At 39.2% G+C, this 25,845-nt stretch overlaps 1 protein-coding gene across 2 annotated transcripts in view; it reads right to left on the bottom strand.

Moving 5' to 3' along the window:
• SLC25A13 (solute carrier family 25 member 13) overlaps window positions 1–25,845 on the bottom strand; it is a 101,493-nt gene that overhangs the window by 3,482 nt on the left and 72,166 nt on the right. For both annotated transcript variants that reach the window (XM_056335637.1, XM_056335636.1), the window contains 2 exons: window positions 14,598–14,738; window positions 2,702–2,840 (listed from right to left, as the gene is read on the bottom strand). In XM_056335637.1, coding sequence (XP_056191612.1) covers window positions 2,702–2,840; window positions 14,598–14,738 — 280 coding nt within the window. The remainder of the gene's footprint in view (window positions 1–2,701; window positions 2,841–14,597; window positions 14,739–25,845) is intronic.

Genomic DNA, 25,845 nt, shown 5'->3' with positions numbered 1-25,845 from the left:
TGCACAGTTGTCAGTCTGGCAGGCAAGTGCTAAAACCCAGTAAAGGTTTCTGAACTCCAGAAATGTTGAAATTCCTCTTTGCTCAGCCTTACCCACACCAGGATATTGGTTGAGTCTCCAATTTAAAGCCGTACTTTTGCCCTTCAGAAGCCAACCAGTGTTTTCAAGGAAAACCAAAGGACGTACTTAGAAACAGTTCTGCTTACTACACATTGACTTCCATCTCCTTATTACTGAGGATATTTTGCAGTTAAAGATGTTTTTAATCCTGCTTTTAGGAGCTATGTGTACAGGACAAAAGACTTTACAGACAAAAGTTTACAGGTCTCTGCTGTGAGGAACTTACAATCAAACAGAGACAAATGGCACAGCAGGAGCTTACAATAAAAAAAGGAGGAGTGAGGGGAGGAGAAGGAAGTTCACGGAGGCAATAAGCAGATGGAGCAAATCAAGGAGAGATCCTGTAGCTGATATTAGGATTATCTCAGAAAACACCATGGCACAGCAGGTTGAGACATCTGGTGAACAGTGAAAACCAGAAGCAGATCAAGCTAGATAACATGCATGTTGCGTATGTCCCTAACAGCAATGAAAAGGAAGAAAACAGACCCAGCAAAAGCAACACCCACTGGCAAAAGACGCAGGTGCGTATCTGAGCACGGCCAGCGTGAATGTGCCATTACCACAGGCTGTGGAAAGGCCGTGTTTCCCACACCCAGGCGGAGCTCATGCACACATCTGAAGTCTGACGACCAGGTGAGATTGCCGGCCAGAGCAGAGACATCAGCCCAGAGACCAAGCCAGCGTTTCAGAGATCGCGGGTTTCGTTTTGTCTTCCCCTTGACTTTCCTGTGGCAATACTGCAGACACATACAACCCCACCACGCTTTACTTGTACCCAATAAAACAAATTCCTTGGTTTTGTAAACAGTACGATGAGTGCTGTATCTTTAACAGTGTAATTTGCTCATGAGAGTTAACCTAGGATGGGATTCACAGGAAGCACTGGATAAAATTCACGTTATAGCTAGTTTGGTAAGCCGTATCAGCAACAATAAAGACTGCTTCTGTGCCTGAACTTCAAAGGGATGGTTATCTCAGTCTGCAATCACCTGACAATAGCTAGAAAGAGAAAAATAGGAAAATCTAAGAAATTACTTGGCTTAAAAATGCCAGCTTATGTTTCAAGTCTGTAAATATGATCTAAAGTTCAAAAATTGTTTTGTTCCATTAAAATGGGTGAGAAATAAGCTGGCTGTAAGCTCCTGTTGGGGGGCTTGGGGGCTGGCTCTGGTTTGGGGTGGGGGAGGGGAGAAGACAAGGGGGTTTTAAGCACCAGTCATTTGAACACAGCTGGTTCTCCTGGTGCCAGGTCAATTCCTTTGGACTACGAGCTACTGAATACACAGCTATGTGCTTCAACACGACAAACTACTTCTTAAGGCCAGATACTGGCGATAAAAGGTCCCTGTTCCTCAACAGACATAGCCCCATGTACAATCCTGATAAAGAACAGTTTCCCCAGGGAGAAGAAAGCTTAAAACCAAATGAGAAAACATAGCCAGACCACCTATCTGCAATGGATTCATGCCACTCCATCATTTTTCTCACCTGGCAGTTGCAGCAGCCTGTCAGAGGCCATGCTGGAGGAAGAACTTGGCTGCAGCTTGGTGAGACCAAGCAGACCTCGATGAACACGATGGAAATACCCCCTGATGTGAGCCCTCTGGCTTGCTACACACTCCCCCAAAGGTCCTGTTGCACAAATTTTCAAGCCCATTTGTTTCCTAAGGGGAAAACCCTGGACACAGCAGGACTCTCAAGCTGCCCTCTCTAGGAAGCAGCTACTAAACGGTGCTCCCCTTTGGGTGTAGAAGCTGGGCGCCGTGCCAGGGACCAGCTACACATAGACACAGAAGCAAGCTGAGGCTAAAAAGTGTGTCTCTGACTTTTCCCTTAGGCTTTGGTGCACTACAGTTAAATCTGTGACAAGTTAAGCATGGTTTGGGTCTCTTATCTGCTCTGCAGAAGACTAAACTAAGAAAGTGCTCAAGATGACACTCAGCACCTCTGTCAGATCTAGGTACACTAGGAATCGGCAACCTGTGGCACAGCAGAAATGTTTTCGAACTTTTCTGTTTTGTTTCATATTTTAAAAAAGCGGTAAGGGTAAAATCCTCATGAAACCAAGTAACTGCACAGGATACCGTGGGTAGCAAGTAATTGTTGTCGTTTTGTCACACTTTATGTCACCGTGTTTGGACAGCTATACTGCCAGCATGGCTTTTGGACTCTATATACCAAAATTCAAGAGTCTTCTGATCCTAAAGAAGTTCACAAATGACATGATTTTATTTATAAACCTCTTCAACAAAACTTTACCAGTCAGTCAGACACAAACCAAAACCAGCACAGTAACTTCAACAGGAATGATGATACGTGTTAACAAAACATCAGCACTTAAATCTTTCCCGTTCTTTTGCCTCCTGAACATTATGGTTATACCAAGAACTTAACAGTGTCTTTATTTTTAACCCCAATTCACTCTACAGCATGGTAGATGTCTGTTATTTAGGCACAATATTGAAAAATACAGTATAATTGCATATAGTTCGTCAGAGCTTTTCTAAGTTCTCACTGCCATAACTATTGCACTGCAGATGCAATATAGTGCCATGCAACAAGAAATTTGGGCACTTACCAGCTATTGATCCAGCTAAGAGCAGGTTTCCAGGGCTAACCCTCCCATCTTCATTTGCAAATGAAGCTTTCAAATGAGCATAACAGGGGAAGTAAATAGCAGAGAAGGGGATGTCACGCAAAAAACATGCCTTAGCACCCTGTGTTGAAAAAGAGAACAAGTTTTGAGAATATGCAAATTTAACACTATGGATTACAAACAGCAGAGAGCAGAGCAACATTGTATTTTTTTTTGTTTTGTTTTGTTGCAAAGGGCTTATAGAAAAAGCAATTTCTTCTCTCAGAATTTTGAGATCCATGTTTTTCACCCTGCTGAGGAGACTCTGTGTATTGTTTCTTGGTTCAGTAATTTCTGTCATTGTATTTATCTTGTCTACTTGTTCTCCCTCACTCCCTAGTACTGTAGTTATTTGCTGATAATAGAGAAAATGTCATGTGTTGGAGTAAACTCTGATAACACCTTTGCAGAATTTTAAATAGTTCACACTGTAGCTGTGCACATGTAGTGGGAGTTCAAGACGTGTCTGAAGTAGACTGAGCCACAGGACAGGTCTGTCACCTCTCATTCCCACTTACAGTAAGTACTTTAAGGAAGACAGTGCTTAGTCCATGCATCTATGCAGACGCTGCAATTGCTAATGCAACATGTATCAAGGGAGAGAGGGAAAGAAAGAGCATAGGGACCTACCACAGAAAAGTGACAGGATTATTTACTTGTGATTTTTAAAGTACAAGCTATCTAGGGTACAGTTTGTTCCAAGTTTCAGTTCTTACTGTTGAATTTGCCCTGCTATCAAGTTGTGTAAGCAGTACAAACAGCCATCAAAGTTACCAGTAATGCATCTGGTTTCAAAACTTAAGAGGGTGGAAAATAGGTAAGGAAAGTTTTGGGGTAGTGGCAAGCAATCAACTCTGTTCCAAGCAGGGGGCAAAGCAAAAAAGCCACTAGGGGAGGTCAACCAAAATAAGATACCAAATAATACCCATGCTCTAACAGCAGAAGGGACTTGCACTCTGCCTTTCCTCAATATGGAGATTCAGAGGACGCCAGAGCCCGAACACACCAGGACTGAGACCAGCAGGAAGGCACAAACAGGAGGTAGCTTCATAAAATGGGTAAAATCTTTCAAGCTCGATCAAGAAATGGTTCACGGATGAACCTAAGCCTCTTCTCTTTGAAGTAAGGGTGGAGTCACGGTGAAACTGCTCGAGGTACATCCGTAAGCCCTCCTGGGGTGCCCTTGTTACTGTACTTATCTTGTATACAGATCTACTGGGGCCGTGGCTGAGCACCAGACATTTCACAGGGGACATGCTAATATCCACAGAATTTAATTAAATATAATGATATGCCTGGACATATCTGTAAGCTTAGCTGGTACTATAACACCAGTTAAAATATAGTGCTTATTCAAGTCGGATGCTGGTTACCAAGCAAAGACACCAGAGCTGCAAGGTATCAGGACAACTGAAAAGCTGCCTTTCAGCAAGGCAAGGCAGGGGCGGGTGAGCGGGAGGTGTGGCAGGAAAACCAGGTCCTGCGAGCCAGTTCATGGGAGATGCTAATAAGTGCAGCCTGCAGTCAGAGAATGCCTCTGAGAAAATAAAGATTTCTCTAAAAACAGCCATTAGATCTTCTAGTAAGACCTTCTGTGTCACTGACTCACTGAACGCAGTGAGCGCGTCGTGCTCTGCTCCAGCCCCAGCTGCTCTCCACCACGCTGCCTCAGGTTATTCCTTGACATTTTCAGACCAAGAAGGGACTGCCTCCCCTGACAATCCCTTCGTAGGTTGATGACCCTGCTGTTCAGACCCTTTGCCTTGTTGCTCAGCTGGATCTGTCTGATTTATGCTGCCAGTCACTGGTTCTCGTTATGCCTTCCCAGATACACTAAGGGAGATGCCGCAGAGGAACCTGATGCGCTGCTGTTGCAGCCGCTCCGCTGCTCGCCTGCATGGAATGGCATGATCAGCCACGGAACAAAGTGATGCTGGGCTGGATTCTCCTCATAAAGTTACCTGCAAAGCCCACACACTTTACCTTGAGGGCACAGAGATGGTAAAACCTTTGTATTGTATTCACCAGAGACACAAGAGTTCTGGCCTCTCGGTGCACAACAGAAGCCCATTTTACAGTTTACTTTTAACCTTCACATAAAAAGAAAAGACCAGGGGTTTACCAAGCTCTGTATGAAAAAACAACGTTTTAACGACCAAATGTCTGCACTGTATTTTATCTCACAGAAAAAAATCGTGAAACTCACTAATGAAACATTCACAGACCAACACGGTTTCTTCAGAAATTTATTTTTAGAGCATGCCTTTCCTCAGAACAAATCTCCTTGCTGCCTTTGCCCTCAGGGCACGTTACTTTTATTTTCTTGGCAATGCTGTCATTAAACACTGCACGCATTTTTCCCTCTGCATTTTTTTCATACCCTGAGATACCTCGACAAAAGTTAAAATAACTTACGGAAATCAATAAACTCCAAACGTGAGCAACTCTTAACTCAACCCGAGCTGCTAATATTCCTCCCCCTTCATTAACAGGCTCTTTTTCATGGGGCAGAAACAGCATATTGTTAGTATTGCTAATAATGTATGTTCAGGTACACAGGGAGGGAGGGATGATCCATGAACTTGGTTGGCTCAGCATAAACAAAACCTGGATCAAAACTCGGGTCCACTTTAATAATAACGCAGCTTGGCTCCAGTCCAGCATCGCAACAGTCTAAAGTTTCCCCCCATCGTTCAGTTTAAAGTCTGGGAAAGCATGTTTAAAAGCAGGCCTCATTTAACTTCAAGTTATTCATCCGCAACCAGCCTAGGCCAATTAGGAAGGCTTAGGGAGATCGGCCACAGTATCTTGAAAAGCAAAAGAAACATTTATTTTACTTCCCGCACCTTTTTGATGTGGACAACATGCTGAAAGCCAAAAGGAGTTTTAATCAATCCCCAGAAAGCTGTAGGGATCATCTGCCGAGTTTATTCTGGCAGCCAAGGTGCAGACCTGCCAGGCATGAAATTGTTGGGAGATCCTACACACCACGACATGTGCCTCCCTCACACAACAGCCAGTTGGCTCCCATCTTCAATCTCTTTAATAACCTTAAAGCTCTTAATCTCGGCTAGTATCTCACTGAATAAACCAGCAGAGGAAAAAAAACCCCGATTGTCAAAGATTCGGCTAAATAAGCCCAAGTCAGTGCCGGGGCAGGTTCTTTAGCATGCTAATTCCTGCTTATACCAGCTCTACCTGCAAATAAGGCTCTAAACAAACTATTTCTATTACAAGGGGAGGGTAATTATACTGACAAAGGCACCTCTGTGTCGGGTTGGGCAGAAGGAGCCGGCAGGTCTGGGAGACGCAGGCTTAACCTAGTCTCCTGCAGTGAATGCACATTGTCTAGTGCAGGGGGGAAAATGCCAGACTGGGGGGACCTAGCAGCATTCAAGACAACAGTGGTGCACCTTGTCTGAGAGGGTTATTTAATGCTTCTGGCACCTGTACTTACAGCCACCCCCTCTTTTTCTCCTTTACAGGTTTAGAATTTATTTGGCATGTATAATTGTTATTTTGATCCTATAGCTACAAACAATAGGCAGCATGTCATTTCTTGATCATTTTGCATTCTTCTTGGGTTTTACTACAGACTTAACCCTTTGGAATCGGAGCCCTAACAGCACCTAACAGGTTTTGTAACAGTTAGTCAAATATTACTGGCATTTGCTTTCAAGGACTGTAATTTTTTCTACTGTAAAACGACATTACCTTAAAAGCTGCTTTAGTGTTTTATTCACATATATTTACACCAACCAAATATGAAACTGATTTAGCACAAAGTTAGAGGAATAAAATGCTGATTTGAAAAGTTGTGCCAGCAATTCAGATTCCATTTGCAGACAAAAATTATAGTCTTCTTACCTGGAAGGGCTTTTTTGTTTGTTTGTTTTCAAAGAAAAATTCTGAAGAGCACATTCCCATGTATGAGAACACAGTCATAAATAGGCATGGTGGATGCAAATTAACATAACTCAAAACTTCTACTACTCCGTTTCATATGTTCATCATCCTGCTGTAAACCCACAAATTCAAGAGGTGAAAAACCTCAGCTGTTATCAAAACAACCACGTGGGAGCTTGGTACACATCCTGTCACCTGAGATTACACTTTCCAGCTCAACACACCAGAAGCCTTATGAAGTTGTCAAAAATAAAAGAGAGACTTCTGAAAGCTTTTCTGACTAGTTTTGGAAATGCAAACTGTGTTGGCCATATCAACCAAAGCACAAATCTGAGCTAAATACCTTCTAGTAATTGTAATCATAAACATTACCACAACCAATATATCCTTTCCTCAAGGATTCATTAACTACCGTATTATTTACCGTCATCTTGGGAGCACAGAACAACTTTGCTGTACAAAATTATGGAGTGGCGCTGTCTGTTAGGCTGTAAAGCACCATTCAGAATGATTACTTATAAAAAGAGTAATATTTTATTAAACTTTTTGTGGCAGATATTATATGGAGATGAGTTTCTATGATGTACAAAATTAGTAGGTGTACAATGTGTACTTACATGAGCACTTTAAAGAAGTCTTTCAAAACCAATACCATATAAATTCAACTGACTTTAATGGGACTTTATGCATATTACTGCGTAAGATAGGCAGAAGACAGAAACTGTATTAGCTAATCTTGTAAGATTATGTCAATATTTAACTGTGACCAGAAATTAAATAAAATCTATTAAAATACTGAAAACTAGATATGCGTCCTTTCCCATTTCTGCCAACACAAATGACATTTTGCGTTAGGTTAAATGATATCTTCCCTGACTGGGATATGTTGTCTCTGTATTATTAGGAGTTGCTGTCATCTCCAGAACATCTGTAGCTAAAGAATTTACTAGTTGTAAGTTTTCATGCCCTGGTGCTTTCATAGCAGCAATTACTGGCAGAAAGAAGACAAACAGAGGAAACAAATTCCTTCTGCAAAAGTGCTGTTATGTGCCTCGCCAAAGGAGCAGCTGGGTTTTGAGAAGTATAATGCTTTAAAATACTTATTTACACAAGTAGCTCAGAAATTTAAACAAAGGCAGAAAAAAATATTTGCTTTCTAGCTTTAAAGAACTACAGGGGTTCAACCCAGCAGTTAGCCTAACGAGCTGTATGTGTCAAATCTTTTTATTGCTGGAATTAACACGCATTTTATTTCTAAGCTGCGTATCGTTACAGAATTGCTAGTATCTGAACACCCAGTGAAGGCGCAGTGAATCTGGGAGGAAGTTTTGACTTTAAATTGTTCTACTTACTATGATGGACAATTAGTTGAAGTGAAAAAATCTTTGTTTTTCCAGTCCCCCTGGTCTTTAGTTCTTTGGGAGGGAAGGAAGAGAAGGAGAGGAGATCTAAAACATCTGACCTGAAACTCTATGCATCATTATAGTAATTTTCCTTCAAATAAAAACTAATTTTAGAGTTACAAAGGTACACCAGGATAATACTGATCTTCCTGGACAGTCTCCTCTAAGCACTAGGATGGTCTATTCCACTGTGCAGAAGGTTGAGCAACCATGTCAGAAGGCCAGCATGGATGAACAGGGAACTCATGATTGAACTCAAATGCAGAAAGTAAAAAGAAAACAGAAGTGGGCATGGGCTGCCCGGGAGAAATACTGAACCACTGCTTGGGCATGCAGAAAATGAGTCAGAAAAGCCAAGGGTCAGCTGGAGTTCCATCTAGTAAGCAATGTGAAGGGGGAGTAAAATGGGTTTCTGTAAGCACACCAGCAGCAAAACGACAACTAAACAAATTGTGAGGCTGTTGCTCAATGGGGGTAGGAAACCTAGCTACAAAAGTACATGGAAAAGGCAGAGAAATTACTTTCAACCTGCTTTTTACTAGTAAAATCTGTCCTCAACCCTCTCAGCTCCACAAGCTTACCAGGAAAGTCGGCAGAAGCAAAGCACTACGTACAGACAGAGCACTTAAGCCATCTGCACATACACAATCCGTGAGACCAGAAGAGATACCTGCGGTGGTGCTGAGATAGCTGGCTGGTGTCACTGTGAGGCAGTCATTACCTTCAAAAGGTCAAGTCAGCCAAGAGGGTTCTGATGACTGGAACAAGGCAAACCACACCCGTCTTGAAGAAAAGGAGGAAGGAAGATCTGGGAAACTACAAGCTGTTTGGGCACACCTCTGTCCCCGGGAGGTTTATGGAGCAAATGCTCTTGGAAGCCATTTCCAAGCATATGGAGGGCAAGAGAGAGATTGGGAAAAACCAATATGGATTTACCAAATCACGGCTGACCAACCTGTTTGCCAGACCTGTGGATGAGGGGACAGCAGTGGATCTTGCACACCTTGACTATAAGCAAGACTTTTGGGATGGTCTGCCATAGTACCTTCACAGCTAAATCAGTGGAGCAGGAACTGCACTCTCGGTGGATTAGCGGATGAGACTGAATCAGGGCAGCAGCTAGTGTGCTACAGGGCAAGGCTGCTATCCAGAGACACCATCAGAGGATGGAGAAATAGGATGACAAGAACATCATGAAGTTGAAATTAGCAAATGCAAAGTCCTGCATCTGGACTGGAATAGTCCTATGCAGCAGTACAGGTTGAGGCTGAGTGGCCAGAAAGCCGCTTTGGAGAAAAGATCTGGAGGGTACTGGTGGGAAAATTGAGTATGGGTCAGCAACGCCTCTCTGCAGTGAAGACAGACAGCTGCCCCCTGGGCTGTAGTAGCAAGGGTGCAAGGGAAGTGATTATTCCCCTCCACTCAGCACTGGTTAGACCACACCTGCAGTCCTGTGTCCAGTTCTGGTCTCTCCCTTACAAGAAAGATGTTGCCACACTGGAGTGAGTCCAGTGCAGGGCTGACAAGCCAGCTGGGTAGCCTACGGTGTTATGAGGAGAAGCCAAGGGAACTTGGTGTGCTCAACTCCAAGAAGAGCAAGCTGTGGGGAGACCTTATTGCTCTCTTCAGCTACTTAAAGGGAGGGTGCAGGGAAGACAACTCTTCTTGGAAGTGCACAGTGGAAGGACTAGAGGCAATGGACAGAAGCTGGAACATGGCCAGTTCTAATTAGCCATTAGAAAAAGGGTGAGGGGTTTTTGAGTTATTTTGTTTGTTTTAAACCGCGAAGGTGGTCAAATACTGAGTTGAGTTGCCCAGATGACCTCCAGACTGGCTTTCAACGCAAATTGTTCTGATTCTAACATCAAGTCTGCAAGTAGAGCGCAGCACAGGTGTCTGCACAGTACTACTGTGAATTGTTTTGTGTCACTGGCACAGCAGAGCATCACGCTAACATACCAATGAATGACCCAAAAGAATATTAATCTCACTAATAGAGAGGGGCACCAAAACTATGCAAAGCCAGCTTCTCAGTGATCCTCAAATGGCTATTAATTTGGACTACAATGCTGGGATAATTATGATCATAATCAATACAAGATTCACTCAGCTGAATGCAAAAAGGGTTTACATAGCATTTCCTTTGTGAATTTGTTGACATGAGACATAAGATTTATTTCTCCATGCCTTGGTTTTCTCTATTAATGCAAAATGGGAACATTGACATTACCTATATCGGGGTGTGTGGGCATTTTATTTTAAAATCCATACAAGGTGCTCCACAGGCAGAAATTAATACAAAATAGAAGAATTCAAACAACAAGCAGTAGATCTTATTAAGACACGCAGGAATTTGCCTTATGAAGCTAAGACCAATATAGGTAATTCTTCACATCTTCTGGCTGTAGTTACAATTAACGGAAGTACATTCCTCCTCGCCGACTACTATATGGAAGACTTACAGATTTTCACCCAAATTTCAGCATAAAAGATTCACAGGAACTAAGCAGAGCATGCTGCATTGATGTATGGTGGTAAGAACAGCTTTCAAGATGATTTATTTCTGGACTGGGGAAAGAGAATTTTCACTGCAGTCCTTGCAATGCAGTAAAGGAACAGCACCAAAGCAGAGCAAGAAACAGAAAAGCCAGCGTGCAGCAGACTGGATGGCTTGTTCTGATTTAAGAGGTTTGTAACAACACAGAAGTAAACTCACATTGATGAGCAATGGAAACACTTCAGCTCGGCTACGAGCATGCAGACTGGTCATCACAAAAAACCAACTGCTTAAAAATATCAGGGCTCCCATTTTGAAAAATTATCATTATGATACTATTAGTTACAAGTTAACATCATGCCTTCTGGGCTCCAACTTCCTCTTAAATATGTGATATCCCTCCATTTATTCCATCTTCATAAGAAGCCTACTTTCTCCGCTGCCGGCAGTACAGACAAATCATTGATCCTTGCTCTCTGTGGATTTCGCCAGCTCACCATCAGGTTGAGGGAATGCCTTTTCTTCCCATCTCAACACAAGAGCTTTAAGGAAATGCTGTAAGCAACAGAGGATCCTGTCCCTCTGCACAGCTTCTCATACTATCCTGCCCTACTTGGCTTCATCTACACAGTGGCCATCTTCACCTTTTCCAGGGACACATCACCTGATAATCATTAATCAAGATATCAGAAGTTTATTATTTGGGTGGTCGGTGGTGGAAACTGCTGTAGTAAACTGCAGTCAACCCTTCTTAGAGCAGTTTTACAAGAATTTCTAGCAAGTCAAGTAGAAAAGGAGGAACATTATGGTCTTGAACCAAAACTGATGCAATAATTCATTTTTGTTGGCTTTGCTTTCTTTTGGTCACAAAAGAAAGAAAAAAAAATCCAGAAAATATGTAATTCAGGCCATACCAAACAGAAAAACATGAAAACAAAAATAATTCGTTGTCAACAATGAAATGAAATATTACATTTAAATTTTGGGTTGTTAAACTTTTTTTTTTTTTAAGAAAACTTATGGGGGGGGGCGGGGAGAAGACATCAATTTATTTCAAATTAAAATCCCTGAAATGAAAAGTCTACAGAATTTTGCTTTCAACACTTGCAAAAGTAATTTAATCAGTTGGTCTGAAATCATGGCTAAGATAGACCAGTGTTTAAATAGCTGGCATACTTACATGAAGGCCCATTAAGTCCACAAACAAACTTTCAAGATCTACAAATAAAACTGTTTTCTAAACCAAGTATCTATTCTGTTCTTCTGCAGCAGTATGCATCGAGTTTTACTTAGATTACTAAAATAAGTACATTCAGAGCTTGAGATACAAGCCGTGTGTCTTGAAAAACAAAAGACAAGGCTAAAACAAAGACTTAAGATGCAAATGAGAGTTGCTCACATTAGAGTGAACAGCATGAAAAGTACTGTTATACACAAAATCCTCATTCCTGTTTTAGTTTTAAAGCTAATTTGACTCATTAAGAGTAAGCATTCTAAATTTACTGAGACATTTCAGTTCTCATTAGTAGAACACTTATTATTTGATGGTCACTTGGTCATTATATTCATTAAATTAATCTACTAGAAGCAGCACCGAAGAAGGTAGCACCTATGAAATCTAGCCTCGTCTGAACTTCATTTTAAACCATTGATGTCTCTGGGTAGCATTTACTGGGGCTGGTGACTTTGATGAATGAGTTATCCCTGTCTGGCCTCACCAACGCTGCCAGCTTCAGCACAAGCATTCAGGAGGACTGGTTTTGCCTCTAACACCACTGTTCCACAAGCACCTCAAGGCAGTATAAAATTCCTCTGATACAGACTGATGGGTTCCCCATGCCGGGAAGCCACTCCTCCCTTTGCCTGGGTACAACCATCCTGAGGAGCTACAGAGCTGGTCTGGGTTCAAAATAAAGTAAGCCATAAGGAGGAAGAAGCTTTAGTTCTAACGCGTTAACTGTTCCAGATCATTGTGTGGCTACACCAACACTGCTGCTGGCATATGGGAGAGGGGGCAGATAGGATTGCCATTGTTTTTTTGGCTGCAGTGCCAAAGTGTTTGGTGGACAACAGCACAAACCTGCCCAGTGACAGAGCTGGCCGTGACTAAGGGTGCACTTGGACGCACAAGCCTTCTGACATGGCCTGTGCTCTGCTGGGTGTATAACCGTGATTGCCAGGTTAAATTCTCTAGTTTTGTCAGATCACTCAAGTTTTTGTAGGCAATGGATCCAAACCGGATATACAAATGGACAGAAACATAAGGAACAGGGTGGAGGGGAAGACAGACAGAGAGAGAGAGAGAGAACAAAAGAGTAAAACCAAAACCCTTCTGTGGCTTTTCTTGTGGAGGTAAATAGACTTAATGAATGAACCAACGAAATGCGTAGCTTGTGATTAAATAACTGCCTGTTTCGATGCAGCATAGTGCTGTAACCAGCTCCTGTTCAGGTGTATTCCTTACAAACATTCATCAATTATCTACTCTAGAAAACAGAAATAATTCATAATAAGACCCAAGACATTAATGCCATTTAAAAATGGAAAAATGGAGCAAATTCTGCTCAGCCATCAAAGCAGGTATTCAGAAAAAAACCCAATTAAAAATGCTAATTTTAGTAAGTCTTTCTCATTTTATGTTTCATTTTTACTAGTCCAAGTAAAAGTCAGTAGCTGCCCTCCATTCCTGCACAGTCTCAGGGATGCAGACTGTTTACCATAGCCATGTTTTCACTTGTAAATGTTGACCCAATCAACACCATAATGTCATTTACTAGGAGTTTACACAATAGCATCAGCTTCAGTAAAACACCTAAAAAAATTAGCAAGTCAATTTAAAGGCAAAACCAACTCCCCATTAAATCTTATTCAGACCTGCAACTTCTCTCCAGGCCAAAACATACATACATCTGCTCGAAGGCAGACTTTCTCTTTGTAATGTTAACAGAACAGTTTAAAAGAACGGGATGCCTAAAAATGGAGATAGAATTTATATATTTGGAGGAGGGGGACAGGGCTTATTTGGTGGTTTTCAAAGCATCTTCAATTTAGGTTACACTGCTGTAAATAAGAAACAGAGGAACACTGCCTGCTGCACTGGAAATACTGGGGACAAAAATGGTAGTGTGAAAGCTTTCTACCAAGACGTAAGCTGCAGAATCTGAAGAAAGATCACACGGTGCCCTGCAGTATATGGCATTCATTACAACTTTTTTTTCAATACTGTGTGTAATTGCTATCTCAAAGTACTCCAAGAACTTTCATACTCCCCCACATCTAGTCTCCTTCATCTAAAAGTAGAAGGCAGTATGTTAATCCTTTAAATGATTTGCAATATACATCCTATTAGATTCAACAGAAGATGTTTCTAATCCTGTTGCAGTTTAACGTTAAACCTAACTTTGTTTCAACATATTTACGCGTCTATGTGAGGACAGTAAAGTAGAAAGCAGAACTGTTGAGTTTGTAGTATACACTTGTAAAAGCAGCTTTTCCTGATATTATTTGTGGCAATGTTCTTCTAAAGTAGCAAGAAGAAACTTGCTTTAGGAGCTTATTTTTATGTTGGGCTCACTGTCTGTATTTCTTTGCTATTTTTGCGCTGCAATTAATTCCCCATCACCAAATTAACAATGACAGCTGGGAAAGTTGCTGATTCAGACACAAAAAAGCAAAAGCACAGCTCCAAAACTGTAAGCTCTATATCATGAAGCAGATGAAAATAGGTTTATTTTTGCACCAGGCAGAACATCAGGAATCACAAAATAATCATCAATAAACAATACTTACACCTCACAAAGTGAGAAAAGAAATCTTAGTCAGATCCACAGGAACCACAGGCTCAAAAACACAAGACAGTTTCTTCCATAAGTTAGAAATGAAAAATGAGGATATAGTATCACATAATAAGGAAGAATTTCTTAAAAAGTACAATTATGTCTACCTATGAAAGTCTGTGAGAACAATGAAATGATCCCATGATTTGAAACATTCATAATTTGTTTTAATTCATGTATATATTAAAAAAACATACCTTGTAGAGACCAAAAAAGCCTAAATCCCGTAATACAGTGAGGGCACTAACTCGTGGACCAGTAGTAATTTCTCCAGCCACCTGTAATCGAATCTTGACAATTTCCAGTGGATTGGTAAAGATCACTTGAGAACCTCCAGCCTGAAATTAGAAGTGGAAGACAATACATTAACTCGCTACATTATTTGCAGTGTACATCCATCCCATTAAATTCAAGAGAAGACATTTTTAATCCTGCTGCAGTCAGTCAAGCTATCAGCAGACAAGAGTTTTAGTATTAATTAATCAACTGCAGCTCACAAGGTAAGAAACCTACCCCCTCAAGAGATGAGTTGTCAGGAAAACCAGAGAGGAAGCAGGTCAGCCACTGCAGCACTCTGCAGTATTCAGACAGACACGAGTTCAATTCTTGTTGCAAGGATACATTCCCCAACACCAAGTTATGCAACACTGACAACCAAGAACATCGTAATGCAAGTAATGAAGTGAAAGGAAGAATTAGTAACTTAAGTAAAGAAACTGAGATGTGCATGCCAGTACACAGAAAGTGAAAACGTACCACTGAAGAGTAAAAGTCTGGCAGAAGCTTTTTCAGTTTTGGCGTGAGTTCACAAAACAAAGAACAAATGGATTCCAAAGACCAGAACTGCAGATATATTGTGCTTTTTTTTCAGACCCCACTGAACTACCGGTTTCAGTGTCGTTAAATGCTGTTTGATTCAAGAGTCTTGAGCTCCACATCATTTGTGCACCAAGTAATAAGGAAAAGAAAGTCTACAGACTGAAGGATTCTGTTAATCAAGAACCGCTAGATGCTTTTAACATGTCAGCCTTGGTTGTCAGGTTGAGAAGACATCACTCAAACAAGTTTGAAAATTAGATTTGAAACACAACAGTGGCCAGCATTTCAAACTCCCCACTAGTTCTTGTAAAGTTCATTTAATTCACAATATGTAATTGAGGGCATATCCTTTCTGTTATACTGACAGATCCCGTTAAAAATTTGAAATGAGAAAAAAAAGGTAACATGAAAGTTACCTAAGTGTGTGAAAAAAAAATACTCATTCAAACTCCATCTGGCCAAAATTCAACCGTGTCATTCTAACTTCTGTTAATGTCTTAATTATGTGGCCCAACAGCTATGCCCTTCTCTAGGTTCTGAAATCACAAAAACTATGCAAAGGGCAACCCTCACCCTCACCACAACAAAAAAAACTTTTTCTAGTTTTTTTCTAGAAGGTAATGACTAAAGTGAAATAGGCTGCATTTAAAAGCATTTGCATCTAGCCATGTCTACTATGTAAACACCATGTGCACATCTTTTTTAAATTATCCAAATGTTAAAAGAATTAATCATAGCTCAGATTAACTATCATTCAAAATAAAAAAATATGCGCAGTAATATGGTTTAAATAATGTGCTGAAGAAATGGCAAATCGCACGAACAACTATTCTTGTCTACCACTTAGACTGAGCGTACACGGTGTGGTTACAAATTAAAGTCTTTACATAACCCCCAAAATATCCCAAATGTTTCCTATTTCGACCAGAAGAAGTATGCTCTTGTGTAACTCAACGGGTTTTGACTTTCAAATTGGCATAATTTAATTTAACTGCTTTTACCAAACCAGAATCCTGGTACATATATAACTGCTATTCTTGTTGCCATCAGAAATTAGGCTGATAAACTATTTGGCACATACATGACTTCAGTTTTGCCCTTAAAATGAAATATATTAAGTAACTAAGTATTCAAAATAAAAAATGACCTTTTACTTGTCTACTCATCTAGCAAAGTCTCAAAATAATGAAAAAATCCTGGAAAGGTCCTTATGGTGAATTACAGATTCCTACATAATAAACATTTTAGTCTATGTATTATAAATATTAAGTGTTCCCACATGCCATCACACATATTTTCTTCTTAAAAGGATAAAATCCCAACTGCAGGTGATAAAAGTACATTTGCAAGTTTGCTATACCACAGCCCTCCTATACTACTTAAAAACTCATACCAACTGACCTATATTAGCACAAATAAACTACTTTCCCTCAGTATGATATTCTTGCAGTTCATTGTGCCATGATTCCATGGGAAGTGCTCCTTTAATTTTCACTACGGGAAAACCATATTAAGACGTAAAAGATGTAATAATAATAATAATAATAATAACAACAACAACAACAATAAACAATGCACCAAAACACTGAGCACTTTAAGAATCTATTAAAATGTTTATAAGTGTATGCTATAGTTAAAGACAGGAAATAGAAACATATCTGATTTTAATGGAGAAAAAGGGGAAATAATTTCTGACTTTAAACAAATGGCAAGTATTTCAGGTCCTAGCACATGTAATTGTTTATGGTTGCATCTCCAACCCAGCTGCATTGACACTTGCAGTATTAGATATTTGTGGCTTTGCGTAAGTGACACAAGACTTCCTCTGCTTCAGCTTTCTATTTGAAAAATGGGGATGCAATTATCTACCCACCTCACACAATCAAGTTTGCTGCATTCAAATTTCTATGAGACCTGCATGCACTACGCATTACTAAAAAGGCTACCAATTTTGCTGCCTGCAAAGCAGGTCTGAAGAAAGACAATGGAAATTTCCAATGAAGTCTCGCTACAAAACTGTCCAGGTGCTAGCCCAGAACTCCCTGAACAACCTTTGTCCTCCTCTGAATTTGATCAAACATACACTAAAAAAATCAAATGGTGAATAACTGAGGGTGATGAGCCAGACAACACCTGACAGAGGGTCTTGGTAGGAGGGTTTCTACCACCTGCCTGCTTTGTGATGGAGAGGAAGGCTGGTTTATCAGCCTGTGCTGAGGCTTTTTTAGCAGTAACAAGTACAGTCGCCTGGTGGGGAGCTTTTATCACTCTGTTATTCAACCATCAATGCTGGCAACTACAGCTCCTTACCCTCAAAATGGGGGAGAAGCAACTGGAGACGGCTACTGTACTCTTTAATGAAATGATTTCTTGCTTATCTAGTACTGGTAACTCCTATTGTGTCATTCATCACCACAGTGTGCAAGTGTCTCATAAATATTAATGGTATTTCCTCCCAGTGCTCCTGTGAGGAAAGTACAATGACTCTAGTTTTACAAGAAGGGGATTTGAGGTAAAGAGGTTAATTGTATGTGTGTGCATCCCCCTCGCTCAAACACACACAACTTGTAAGTCTCCAGATACCCTGATCTCCAAATCAGTAGCTTGAATCACAATAGCATGGCTTCTGTCTTCTGAGTTTTTGCATATGCAATGAAAGAAATCTCATCAATCTATTTTTTTTCCAGTCTCTTCAAGGTGCTGGTATAAACTGTTATGGAAAAAACAGACAAAACATCAGCTCATCATAGCACCCTGCTCATTCATTCTGTTTGGCCAAAGGTTGAAGAACATTGCCTTCTTGTTTGCTAACTTTTGCAGTTGAAAGTGTATCTCATTTTAAGATTTTTGACTATGTTCTCAAAGGTCAGGATTTGAAAACTATGAGGCCAGAATACACATAGTTTAAGCTCAGGTTGCTCAAGCTTAATAATTTCTCCACTAAGTGTCACAAATACCAGCCTCATCAACAGTTTATATTAAGAGTTTCCAGTAGCAGCAGTTTTCTGTACTGAAGTTACAAACTTGAATAACCTCAACTCTGAATTCCTTATCACCTTTTACAATCATTTTTTAAAGAAACAAATGATCTGACTGTAAAAGCAAATCTATTACTTTTCAATTATTATCATGTGATTAAAATAAAAATGGCAATTCTGAGTTATTTATAGGAGTAGATACCTAGAGGTACTGCACAGATAGTTATCTATAAGGGCCCACAAAGGGCCCATATGATTCTGAAAGAATTTAACATTTGACCTAATCTCAAGCACTTACAGTCTTGTTTAATATAACCAAGAAAATAAAAGGGAAATACCTCCGTCATTCAAGAACTTCTCATACACACATAGCTAGAAATCTGCATGCTTATAAAATGTTCAATGTGTTTTAACACACAGCTAGCTATGCATACACACACATGAATTTTTTAAAACAAGCTTTCTTCTTTTTTTTCTTTTATTTTTGCACTTCTTCAACTCTGTACTTGGTATGATATCACCCAACACCTCTCGATGGCAGTATAGTCTTGTACAGTAATACAGTACTGTCTATCACATGCCTCCTTCTACTTTCTTACTTTACTGAACAGAAAAGGGAAGTAGAAATAGTTGAGGTATTTTTTTTTGTCCATGGGGAAATAAAACTCACTCTGTAGTGAAAAACAAATAGTTTAATAACTACCACTTAACAACACTCCAGTTTAAGAAGTCAGAATGGTTTCTACTTCTTCACATGTTCAAATCACTTTGTAATAAACTTTACTGGAAAATAAACAGATTTTCACCCCCTTCATTACACTAAGACAAGAAATTCCTGTTCTTTTTAAGGTTACTGCATTTTGTGCCTTTACAAGATTAGATAAGAAATGAGCACACAGGACGACCCTCTTATGGCTTTCACATCTCCATTTGAAAGCTTTGGTGTAGGTTCTGAAGAGCTTGCAATTGCTTGCAATTGAGGAAGAAAATTCTGTTTTCCATCCCAGAAGTACTAGATTCTTCTCCTTTCATCACTACTGACCATCAACTGTTCTTGTGCCTCGAATTAACCTTATTACCTACTTCAAATCATAGCCTTTTTCCTGTTCATTCAGGGTCAGCCTAGATCTTTCTTCTGCATCCCATCCAACTTGTCATATGTCACATTTAAGGTTTCAGGGATGAATAAAGGATTACTACTGCTATTAGAGTGTTAATATTTCCCAACAATACCACCCAGGGATAGCAATTATGACAATTAATGGCAACCATTAAAATACATAAGCAACATATTATATAATTATCCAAACTCAACCTTTGCAAAAGAAATAGTCTACAATGTCTCGGTTACTCATTCAGCCTCCAAAAAGACAAGCAGGTGCAAGTTCCAAAATTTTTAGACAACTCTTTATTACATTCAGTCATACTGAATATCACACATGGTCCCAGGCCCTTACTCCTTGCCAGTTGCCAGATGCAGCTTGTTTTCCTGTGCATTTGCTAGCATCCATTAATTCTAATTAAAGTCAAAGTTCCTAAAGTGCTGAGCATTGTAAGACACAAAATAAAGGTTGTTCCCTGTCATAAGAAAAGATCTAAATTAAAAATGCACTCGAAGGGATGCAAGAATGGAAGAATTACCATCCTCATTTTATAATAAAAGGCAACGAAGACATAGATTCAACGATTTACCACAAAATCACATATTAACTCTACAACAGAACACGGCTTAGAAGCCAGATTTACGGAGTGCCACTGCAGTGCTTTAAAAAAGTCTTGGTGTTTGCATGGCAAAAGATCCCAAGAGCATCAGATGAATTACGTTGAGCTGCTGCAGAAGTGATTTAGCTATGGACTTGCCCGTTACCAGAAAATCCACCGAGTAACAGACATCTGTCCAAAGTAGCTGTTTTTCTTACAGATTTCAAGGGTTTCAAAAAAACCTTAATTACATGGTGCTGTATGTCAAAGATAAAACACACTGGGTTCTCAAAAGCTTGGTTCTATGTTAACTTTTTTTTTTTCAATAAAGCCAGGCTTCAAAAATCCAGACAAGCCATCTCATGCTATTTTGTGTCCTCTTCTCTGTGGTCCTATCTATACAGGATTCTGATTATGCTCTTTAGCAATGGGAGTTCATATAGTAAATACCTTTTCTTCAGATCACGAGGAGATTTCCTGAGCCCTCAGTCATCTACTTTTCACTACCTTGACCAGCCCAGCACAGAAACAGCTTTCATGCACAACAGTGTTTCTCTCCAGCTAATCTTTCTTGCCTTCTGAGGACAGCCTTCTCTTGATCTGGCTAAGGTTTTACTTTGGGCAGCTCAAGCAGCAAATGCTGCTAGAATCGCAGAGTCTTGTTAACATCCAAGTGTACATAAAATGTAAAGCAAGCTCCTTCAAATGCTCACATAAAAGTGCTCATAAATAGAACTGCAATTAGTCTGAACAGAAGAACGTTTCTGCTACTGCTTCAGACAGATTTCCAAGACTCGGATACAAGTTGTGACGATTGTCCTATAATAGTATATTAATGACCTGGCTAAACAGAAACAAACAGGGCTATGGTTTGTTTATAAGCACTGATCAAGTCTGCAGTGGGAAAAAAATTAAAATTGTAGATTTGATATTTTTCACGTTATAGCTAATTCACCTCTCAGAAGCCTAGCCAAAAAATCAAAGTGGAGTCTACTTGATTGGCATTATAAAAGCAATTAAGTTACAGTCCTGTCAAATATGTTAACATTTGGCTCTGTCTGCTCTACTTGTCTATTTTGACTAGTTGTAGAATCATTTAATGATTTACAGACCTTTCAAGCCTTAAGACATGGTAGCTGTATTAAAACTGCGACCCATTATTTCTTGGTCACATCATAAATTACTGTGACACCATAAATATCTTCCTTTTTCTCCTAGAAAGCTAGATTTTAATTCCTGATTTGAGTTTGAGGCTTTGTTTTTTGGTGGTTTTTTTGAACCTGCACTGGTAAACACTAAAATATTTTACTGCCAGTAAAAGAAGTAGTAATAGGAGAAAGGGATGTGTAATAAAATATAATTGTCAAAAAAAAACCCCAAAAACTTTTGAACTGTATATGTATGCTTATTTAAAATTCTGCAGTCATTATTTCTAATATAATAGGAAAAAAACCCCCACGTTTCAAATGGAAAGAATAGTAAATATGCCTGTTGGAAAAAAATAGGCTTTTTAAGAGTTCGGAATTGCTCAGTTCTGCAATCAGAAACATACCAACCTAAAAGCTATGCATTCCTCCTTGGTTTACAGTTTGAAAATTTTATTCTCTCTTTTTTTTTTTTTTTTTTTTTTTAATGGAGAAGAGAAATGAAAAGGAAGAGGGGAGGGCAAGCAAAAGGGGAAAGCACCTCAATTTCTTATGGGAAAATACCCTTGGAAAAAAAATAAAATTAACTAATCCAAAAGCAAAATTCAAACCACAGGGAAATCATGTTCTGCATAACTCCTTACTCCTTTCAGGAAAGGCCAGTTTAAACAGGTATGACTGGGTGAAAATTTCAGCAAACTGTATTTTAAAATATTCAGACCTGCAAGGAAATATGGGCTGAGGTCAAAGAAAAGCAGGATCTCTACAACAGGAACTTCCCCACCCTTTGGTACAAGCTCTTGGAAGGGCTATCATATTACTGTATGATCCTTCCCAAACTTCACTGTAAGGCTTACATCTAAGATCAGCTGAAAATTAATCAGAGACAATTAAAACAGAGCAGTGTTGATATACAATGGATTTGCAAACATGAAGTTAAATTTAAGCCCATATCTAGCTGGCTTTTTTTTGTATCAAAGGTTTACAATTAGTTTACGTTCTTTTCAGTATGCTGAAAATAACTACAGTTACAGTGGTTCAGAGGAGAAAAAGACACTTAAAAAATACCTAATTAATTACAGTATATTTTGTTACAATATATTAATTATATTAAATACTTTAAATCTAATTAATTTAACAACATAAATTTTATGTAAAAAGAAAATTGCTTTAAATTTAATCCAGGAGGAAAAAAAAGTATTAGGAGCTGCTGAATCTTCCCTTAAACAAGAAACATGAATGTTAGGCTTTTACACATGCAGGTAGAAGTCCCCTTGAAAGTAAGGGAAGTTAGATACCCTGACTGCAGGGAGAATAGACCTCTGAGAATAAATCTGTTAAGAGTTCAAGGTATGTATGCCATTTGCTTTCAAAGCCAATATGAGCAATCATCAAGAAGACCATCACGACTTAACTACCTCAATAAATGATACCAAAACTTTTCTGTGTGATACCAGTTCTTTTCTTTTCTTTTCTTTCAGATACACAAGGAGAGATATTTTTTTCCCCTGGCATACATAAATGCTCAGTTTCATTTTACCCATAGCTCACCCTCCCTTGCCAAACAGAACAGAATTTTATCAGATTTATGTTTCTGAGTAATGAAAGCAAGAATGACACCTTCAGTCTCCTTTAGCCTACAACTCTGAAATGTCATTTTTTGCAAACAAGAAGTGTGGGAATTACAGTCCATGTACCCTCTGCCTCTACTGAGATGCCACAGAGAAAATGCAGCTCAGATGTGGACTTACCTTTATTACTCTCTGAAACATAAAATAAATGTTATAAGTAGCTTAATAAAACCATTTGCACTTGATCAGTTATTTGGCACGATTCATCTGGAATTTCACATAGTATTCCTTTATAAAAATTAATTCTAGGCAAGATTTTGCACCTTCTAAATGAACTCCATCTTAACTGTATCTGATTTTTACGTTCCATAGCAGAGCTGATGTTGTCCAAGCAGGTCCAATATGTTTTAACTTTATTACGATTACTATAAAGTCTCTAGAAACATGCCTAAAATTGTCTTGACAACTTAAATAGAAGCAGATCTGTACGGGGTCTGTAATTGTACTGTGCTACATGATTTAAACTGGCTAATAGTGAGCACACACTGAGCAGCTGGGAAGGAAAAGACTGTGTGTGCTCAAAAAGAGGAGGGAGAGCAGAAGGAAAGGTTAATAAAGCAAAATGTTTTTCTCTTTTCTTGCTGAAATTAAGCCTCCGATCTACCTATGTAATCGTATCACTGTATGCAGACAAGGCAACATATATTATATAGCTTTTTTCTTTTTAGTTACGCTATAATACTTCCAGTTTTCTTAATATTTTGTGTGTTTTATGATCACTCTTTATTTCGCATCTTTGCATCTCTTTCCCAGTTACTTCCACACAATGTAAATCTTTCAATTAAATGTGGAACTGCTTTATTTAAGGAACTAAGTAAAATGACTGTCTCATCTAAAAGCTTAAGTGTTAAAGGCAATACCTCAAAATCCCAAAAATATTATTTTACAAACTCAAGCTTTCAATTGGTTAATATAACTCAAAAAATAAGAATAATGAGCAGTGCCGTATCAAAAAATCAGGTGACTTTTAACAGAAGCTTTTAAGTGAATTAAGTTTAAAGGAAGCAAGCAGCTAATCTCGGTATGACTAGTTATTATTTTTTATTTAAAATATAAAATGAACTGAAAAACAATGTAAAAAAAGCTTACAGAAACTTCAGAATTACTGCCACTCTAAAAAAAAAGATTTCAAGTTTTATTTACAGCTTACTCAAGATCATCCTTTTATTAAAGAATCCCTGAAGGTAAGTTACAGCATTAGCAGAAATGAAACCTAGCATATTTGTGCACTTTTTCATTCAAGGAGACTAAGTCAGATTTGTGGTTCAGATGCTCAGCAGATCCTAGCTCTACAGTATCGTTACACTATGTCTTGGAACTGAAGCTTTTTACTAGTCTAATAACAATAAGGGCTATATAGGATCCACATGAGTGATGGAAGTGCTAAATGAACAGCAAAGACCAGAGTTCATGGTGGGTGTCGGGCATTGTTCTGGAATCTGGAAGTTACATGAATCTGTATGGGTAACAAATACCATAGTCAACGGGAAAATTTCTTACAAACAAAGGAGATGGAAATTCAGAGTTAACAATGTTCATAACAACCCTCCCTAAGATCCTGTATAAACATATAAAGGTTATAAATACTTTTAAGTATATTCTTGGGGGTCTCGCAAAAAATAACTTCAACCGACTTATCACTTTCATCTTCACACAATAAAAAGCTATGAAACAGGCTGTTAACTGAACTAAGTGCCACAAGGTCACGAAGCAAAAGATCTATTTTCTTCTTTCTTTTTTTTTGTTAGGGAGAGAAAACAGTTTACAAAACAGAAAAAGACTTGTTCAAATGAAACAATCAGCTTTAGTTACAAGTGCAAAAGTCAGTCATGGGTACTAATTCTCAGTAATTATGATGCAAAGTGAACTCCTTGGGGACTCAAAAGTCAATGCCTGGCAATGGTTGGGCAAACAGCAGAGTGGAGCTACTCGGGTGATACTGACCCCTTCAAAGCCCTTTGTGTTACTGAACAACCTAAGCCATCCAAGCATCTGCTCAGTTCCTCCCTTTCTTAGGTATTAATGCTATACTGTACTCACAGGGTTGGTATTTAAAACATCAAAATCTAAAATGCATCCCAGCACACAGCTATTGCATAGGCCATGAATACACTCCCAGGAAACAAAAGCACAGAAGAAGGACAATTTAACATGTGTTTGTAACACAATCACAGCTGAGAATTGGATGTGGAGAGCGGAAGGTAATAGGGCATGTGTCTTTTATAAAATTCATCTTAATTGGCTGCCCCTTTTTAGACTCTAACACATCACACACTCCTGTCTTCTTGCCTCTCACGTAAGCGATTACTACATCGTGAAATGAGGTAAAAATCGAAGGCTGAAAATTTTCAAAACCATTCAACGGTGTCCTTACTGTTCCCACAGTGAAATCACACGTTTCACGTTGGCCTAAATGGGGACAAAAAGTTAGCCCAATACAATGCTGAAAGCTACAGGAAAAAGCCTGTCTTTTCACCTTATATTTTATGCATATATTTACACCATGAGAGAAAAATTCACCCCAAAAAACTAGGCAACACTTGTAATGAGAGTCTCTGTTGCTAGTCTGAATTGGGTTTAAAATTACAAAAAAAGCCCAAAGACCACCTGCAGAAAAGGCAAGTTGCAACCCATCTACCTGGCACTGGACTATGCCCTTAAGTGGAGCGCTCCAGTTAAAAGAAAACTCAGGGCATTCTGCCACTGCACGTCTACTGCTACAACTTTATGCAGCATCTCATTGTTAATATGTATTTCAAATACCAAATAGGACAAGCCAACATTTACAGCACATTTAAAATATGTCTCAAACCACCTATCTCTTAAAGCAGATCCTTAGTTTACAATGAACTACTGGCAAAAAGCTTGCTGCAGCATTCTCATGAATGACAGGTCTCTGTAAAGAGTGCTTTTTGTACTGCATTAAAAAATTCACAGCAGTCTGTAAAAATAAAAACTCTAGATCAAATGACATTTTAAATGAAAATTTTGCTGAATTCTCTATGGCTGCTATGTTCATGAGACTTTTTATTAGTGTAAGGGGCAAATACTTTTTACTCTGCAAGCACTTTATTGCATTTTTCCTTCATTTACAGCATGCTTTTTATTTAGGGCTTTAGAGACCCACATTCTTCTCTCCCTCCCCTTCTTTTTTTTCCTCCCCTGAATGCT

This window comes from Falco biarmicus, chromosome 4 (assembly GCF_023638135.1).
Source record: "Falco biarmicus isolate bFalBia1 chromosome 4, bFalBia1.pri, whole genome shotgun sequence".
Taxonomy (NCBI): domain Eukaryota; kingdom Metazoa; phylum Chordata; class Aves; order Falconiformes; family Falconidae; genus Falco; species Falco biarmicus.
The sequence above is the reverse complement of the archived record's forward strand: the minus strand, read 5'-3'. Positions and strand labels throughout refer to the sequence as shown.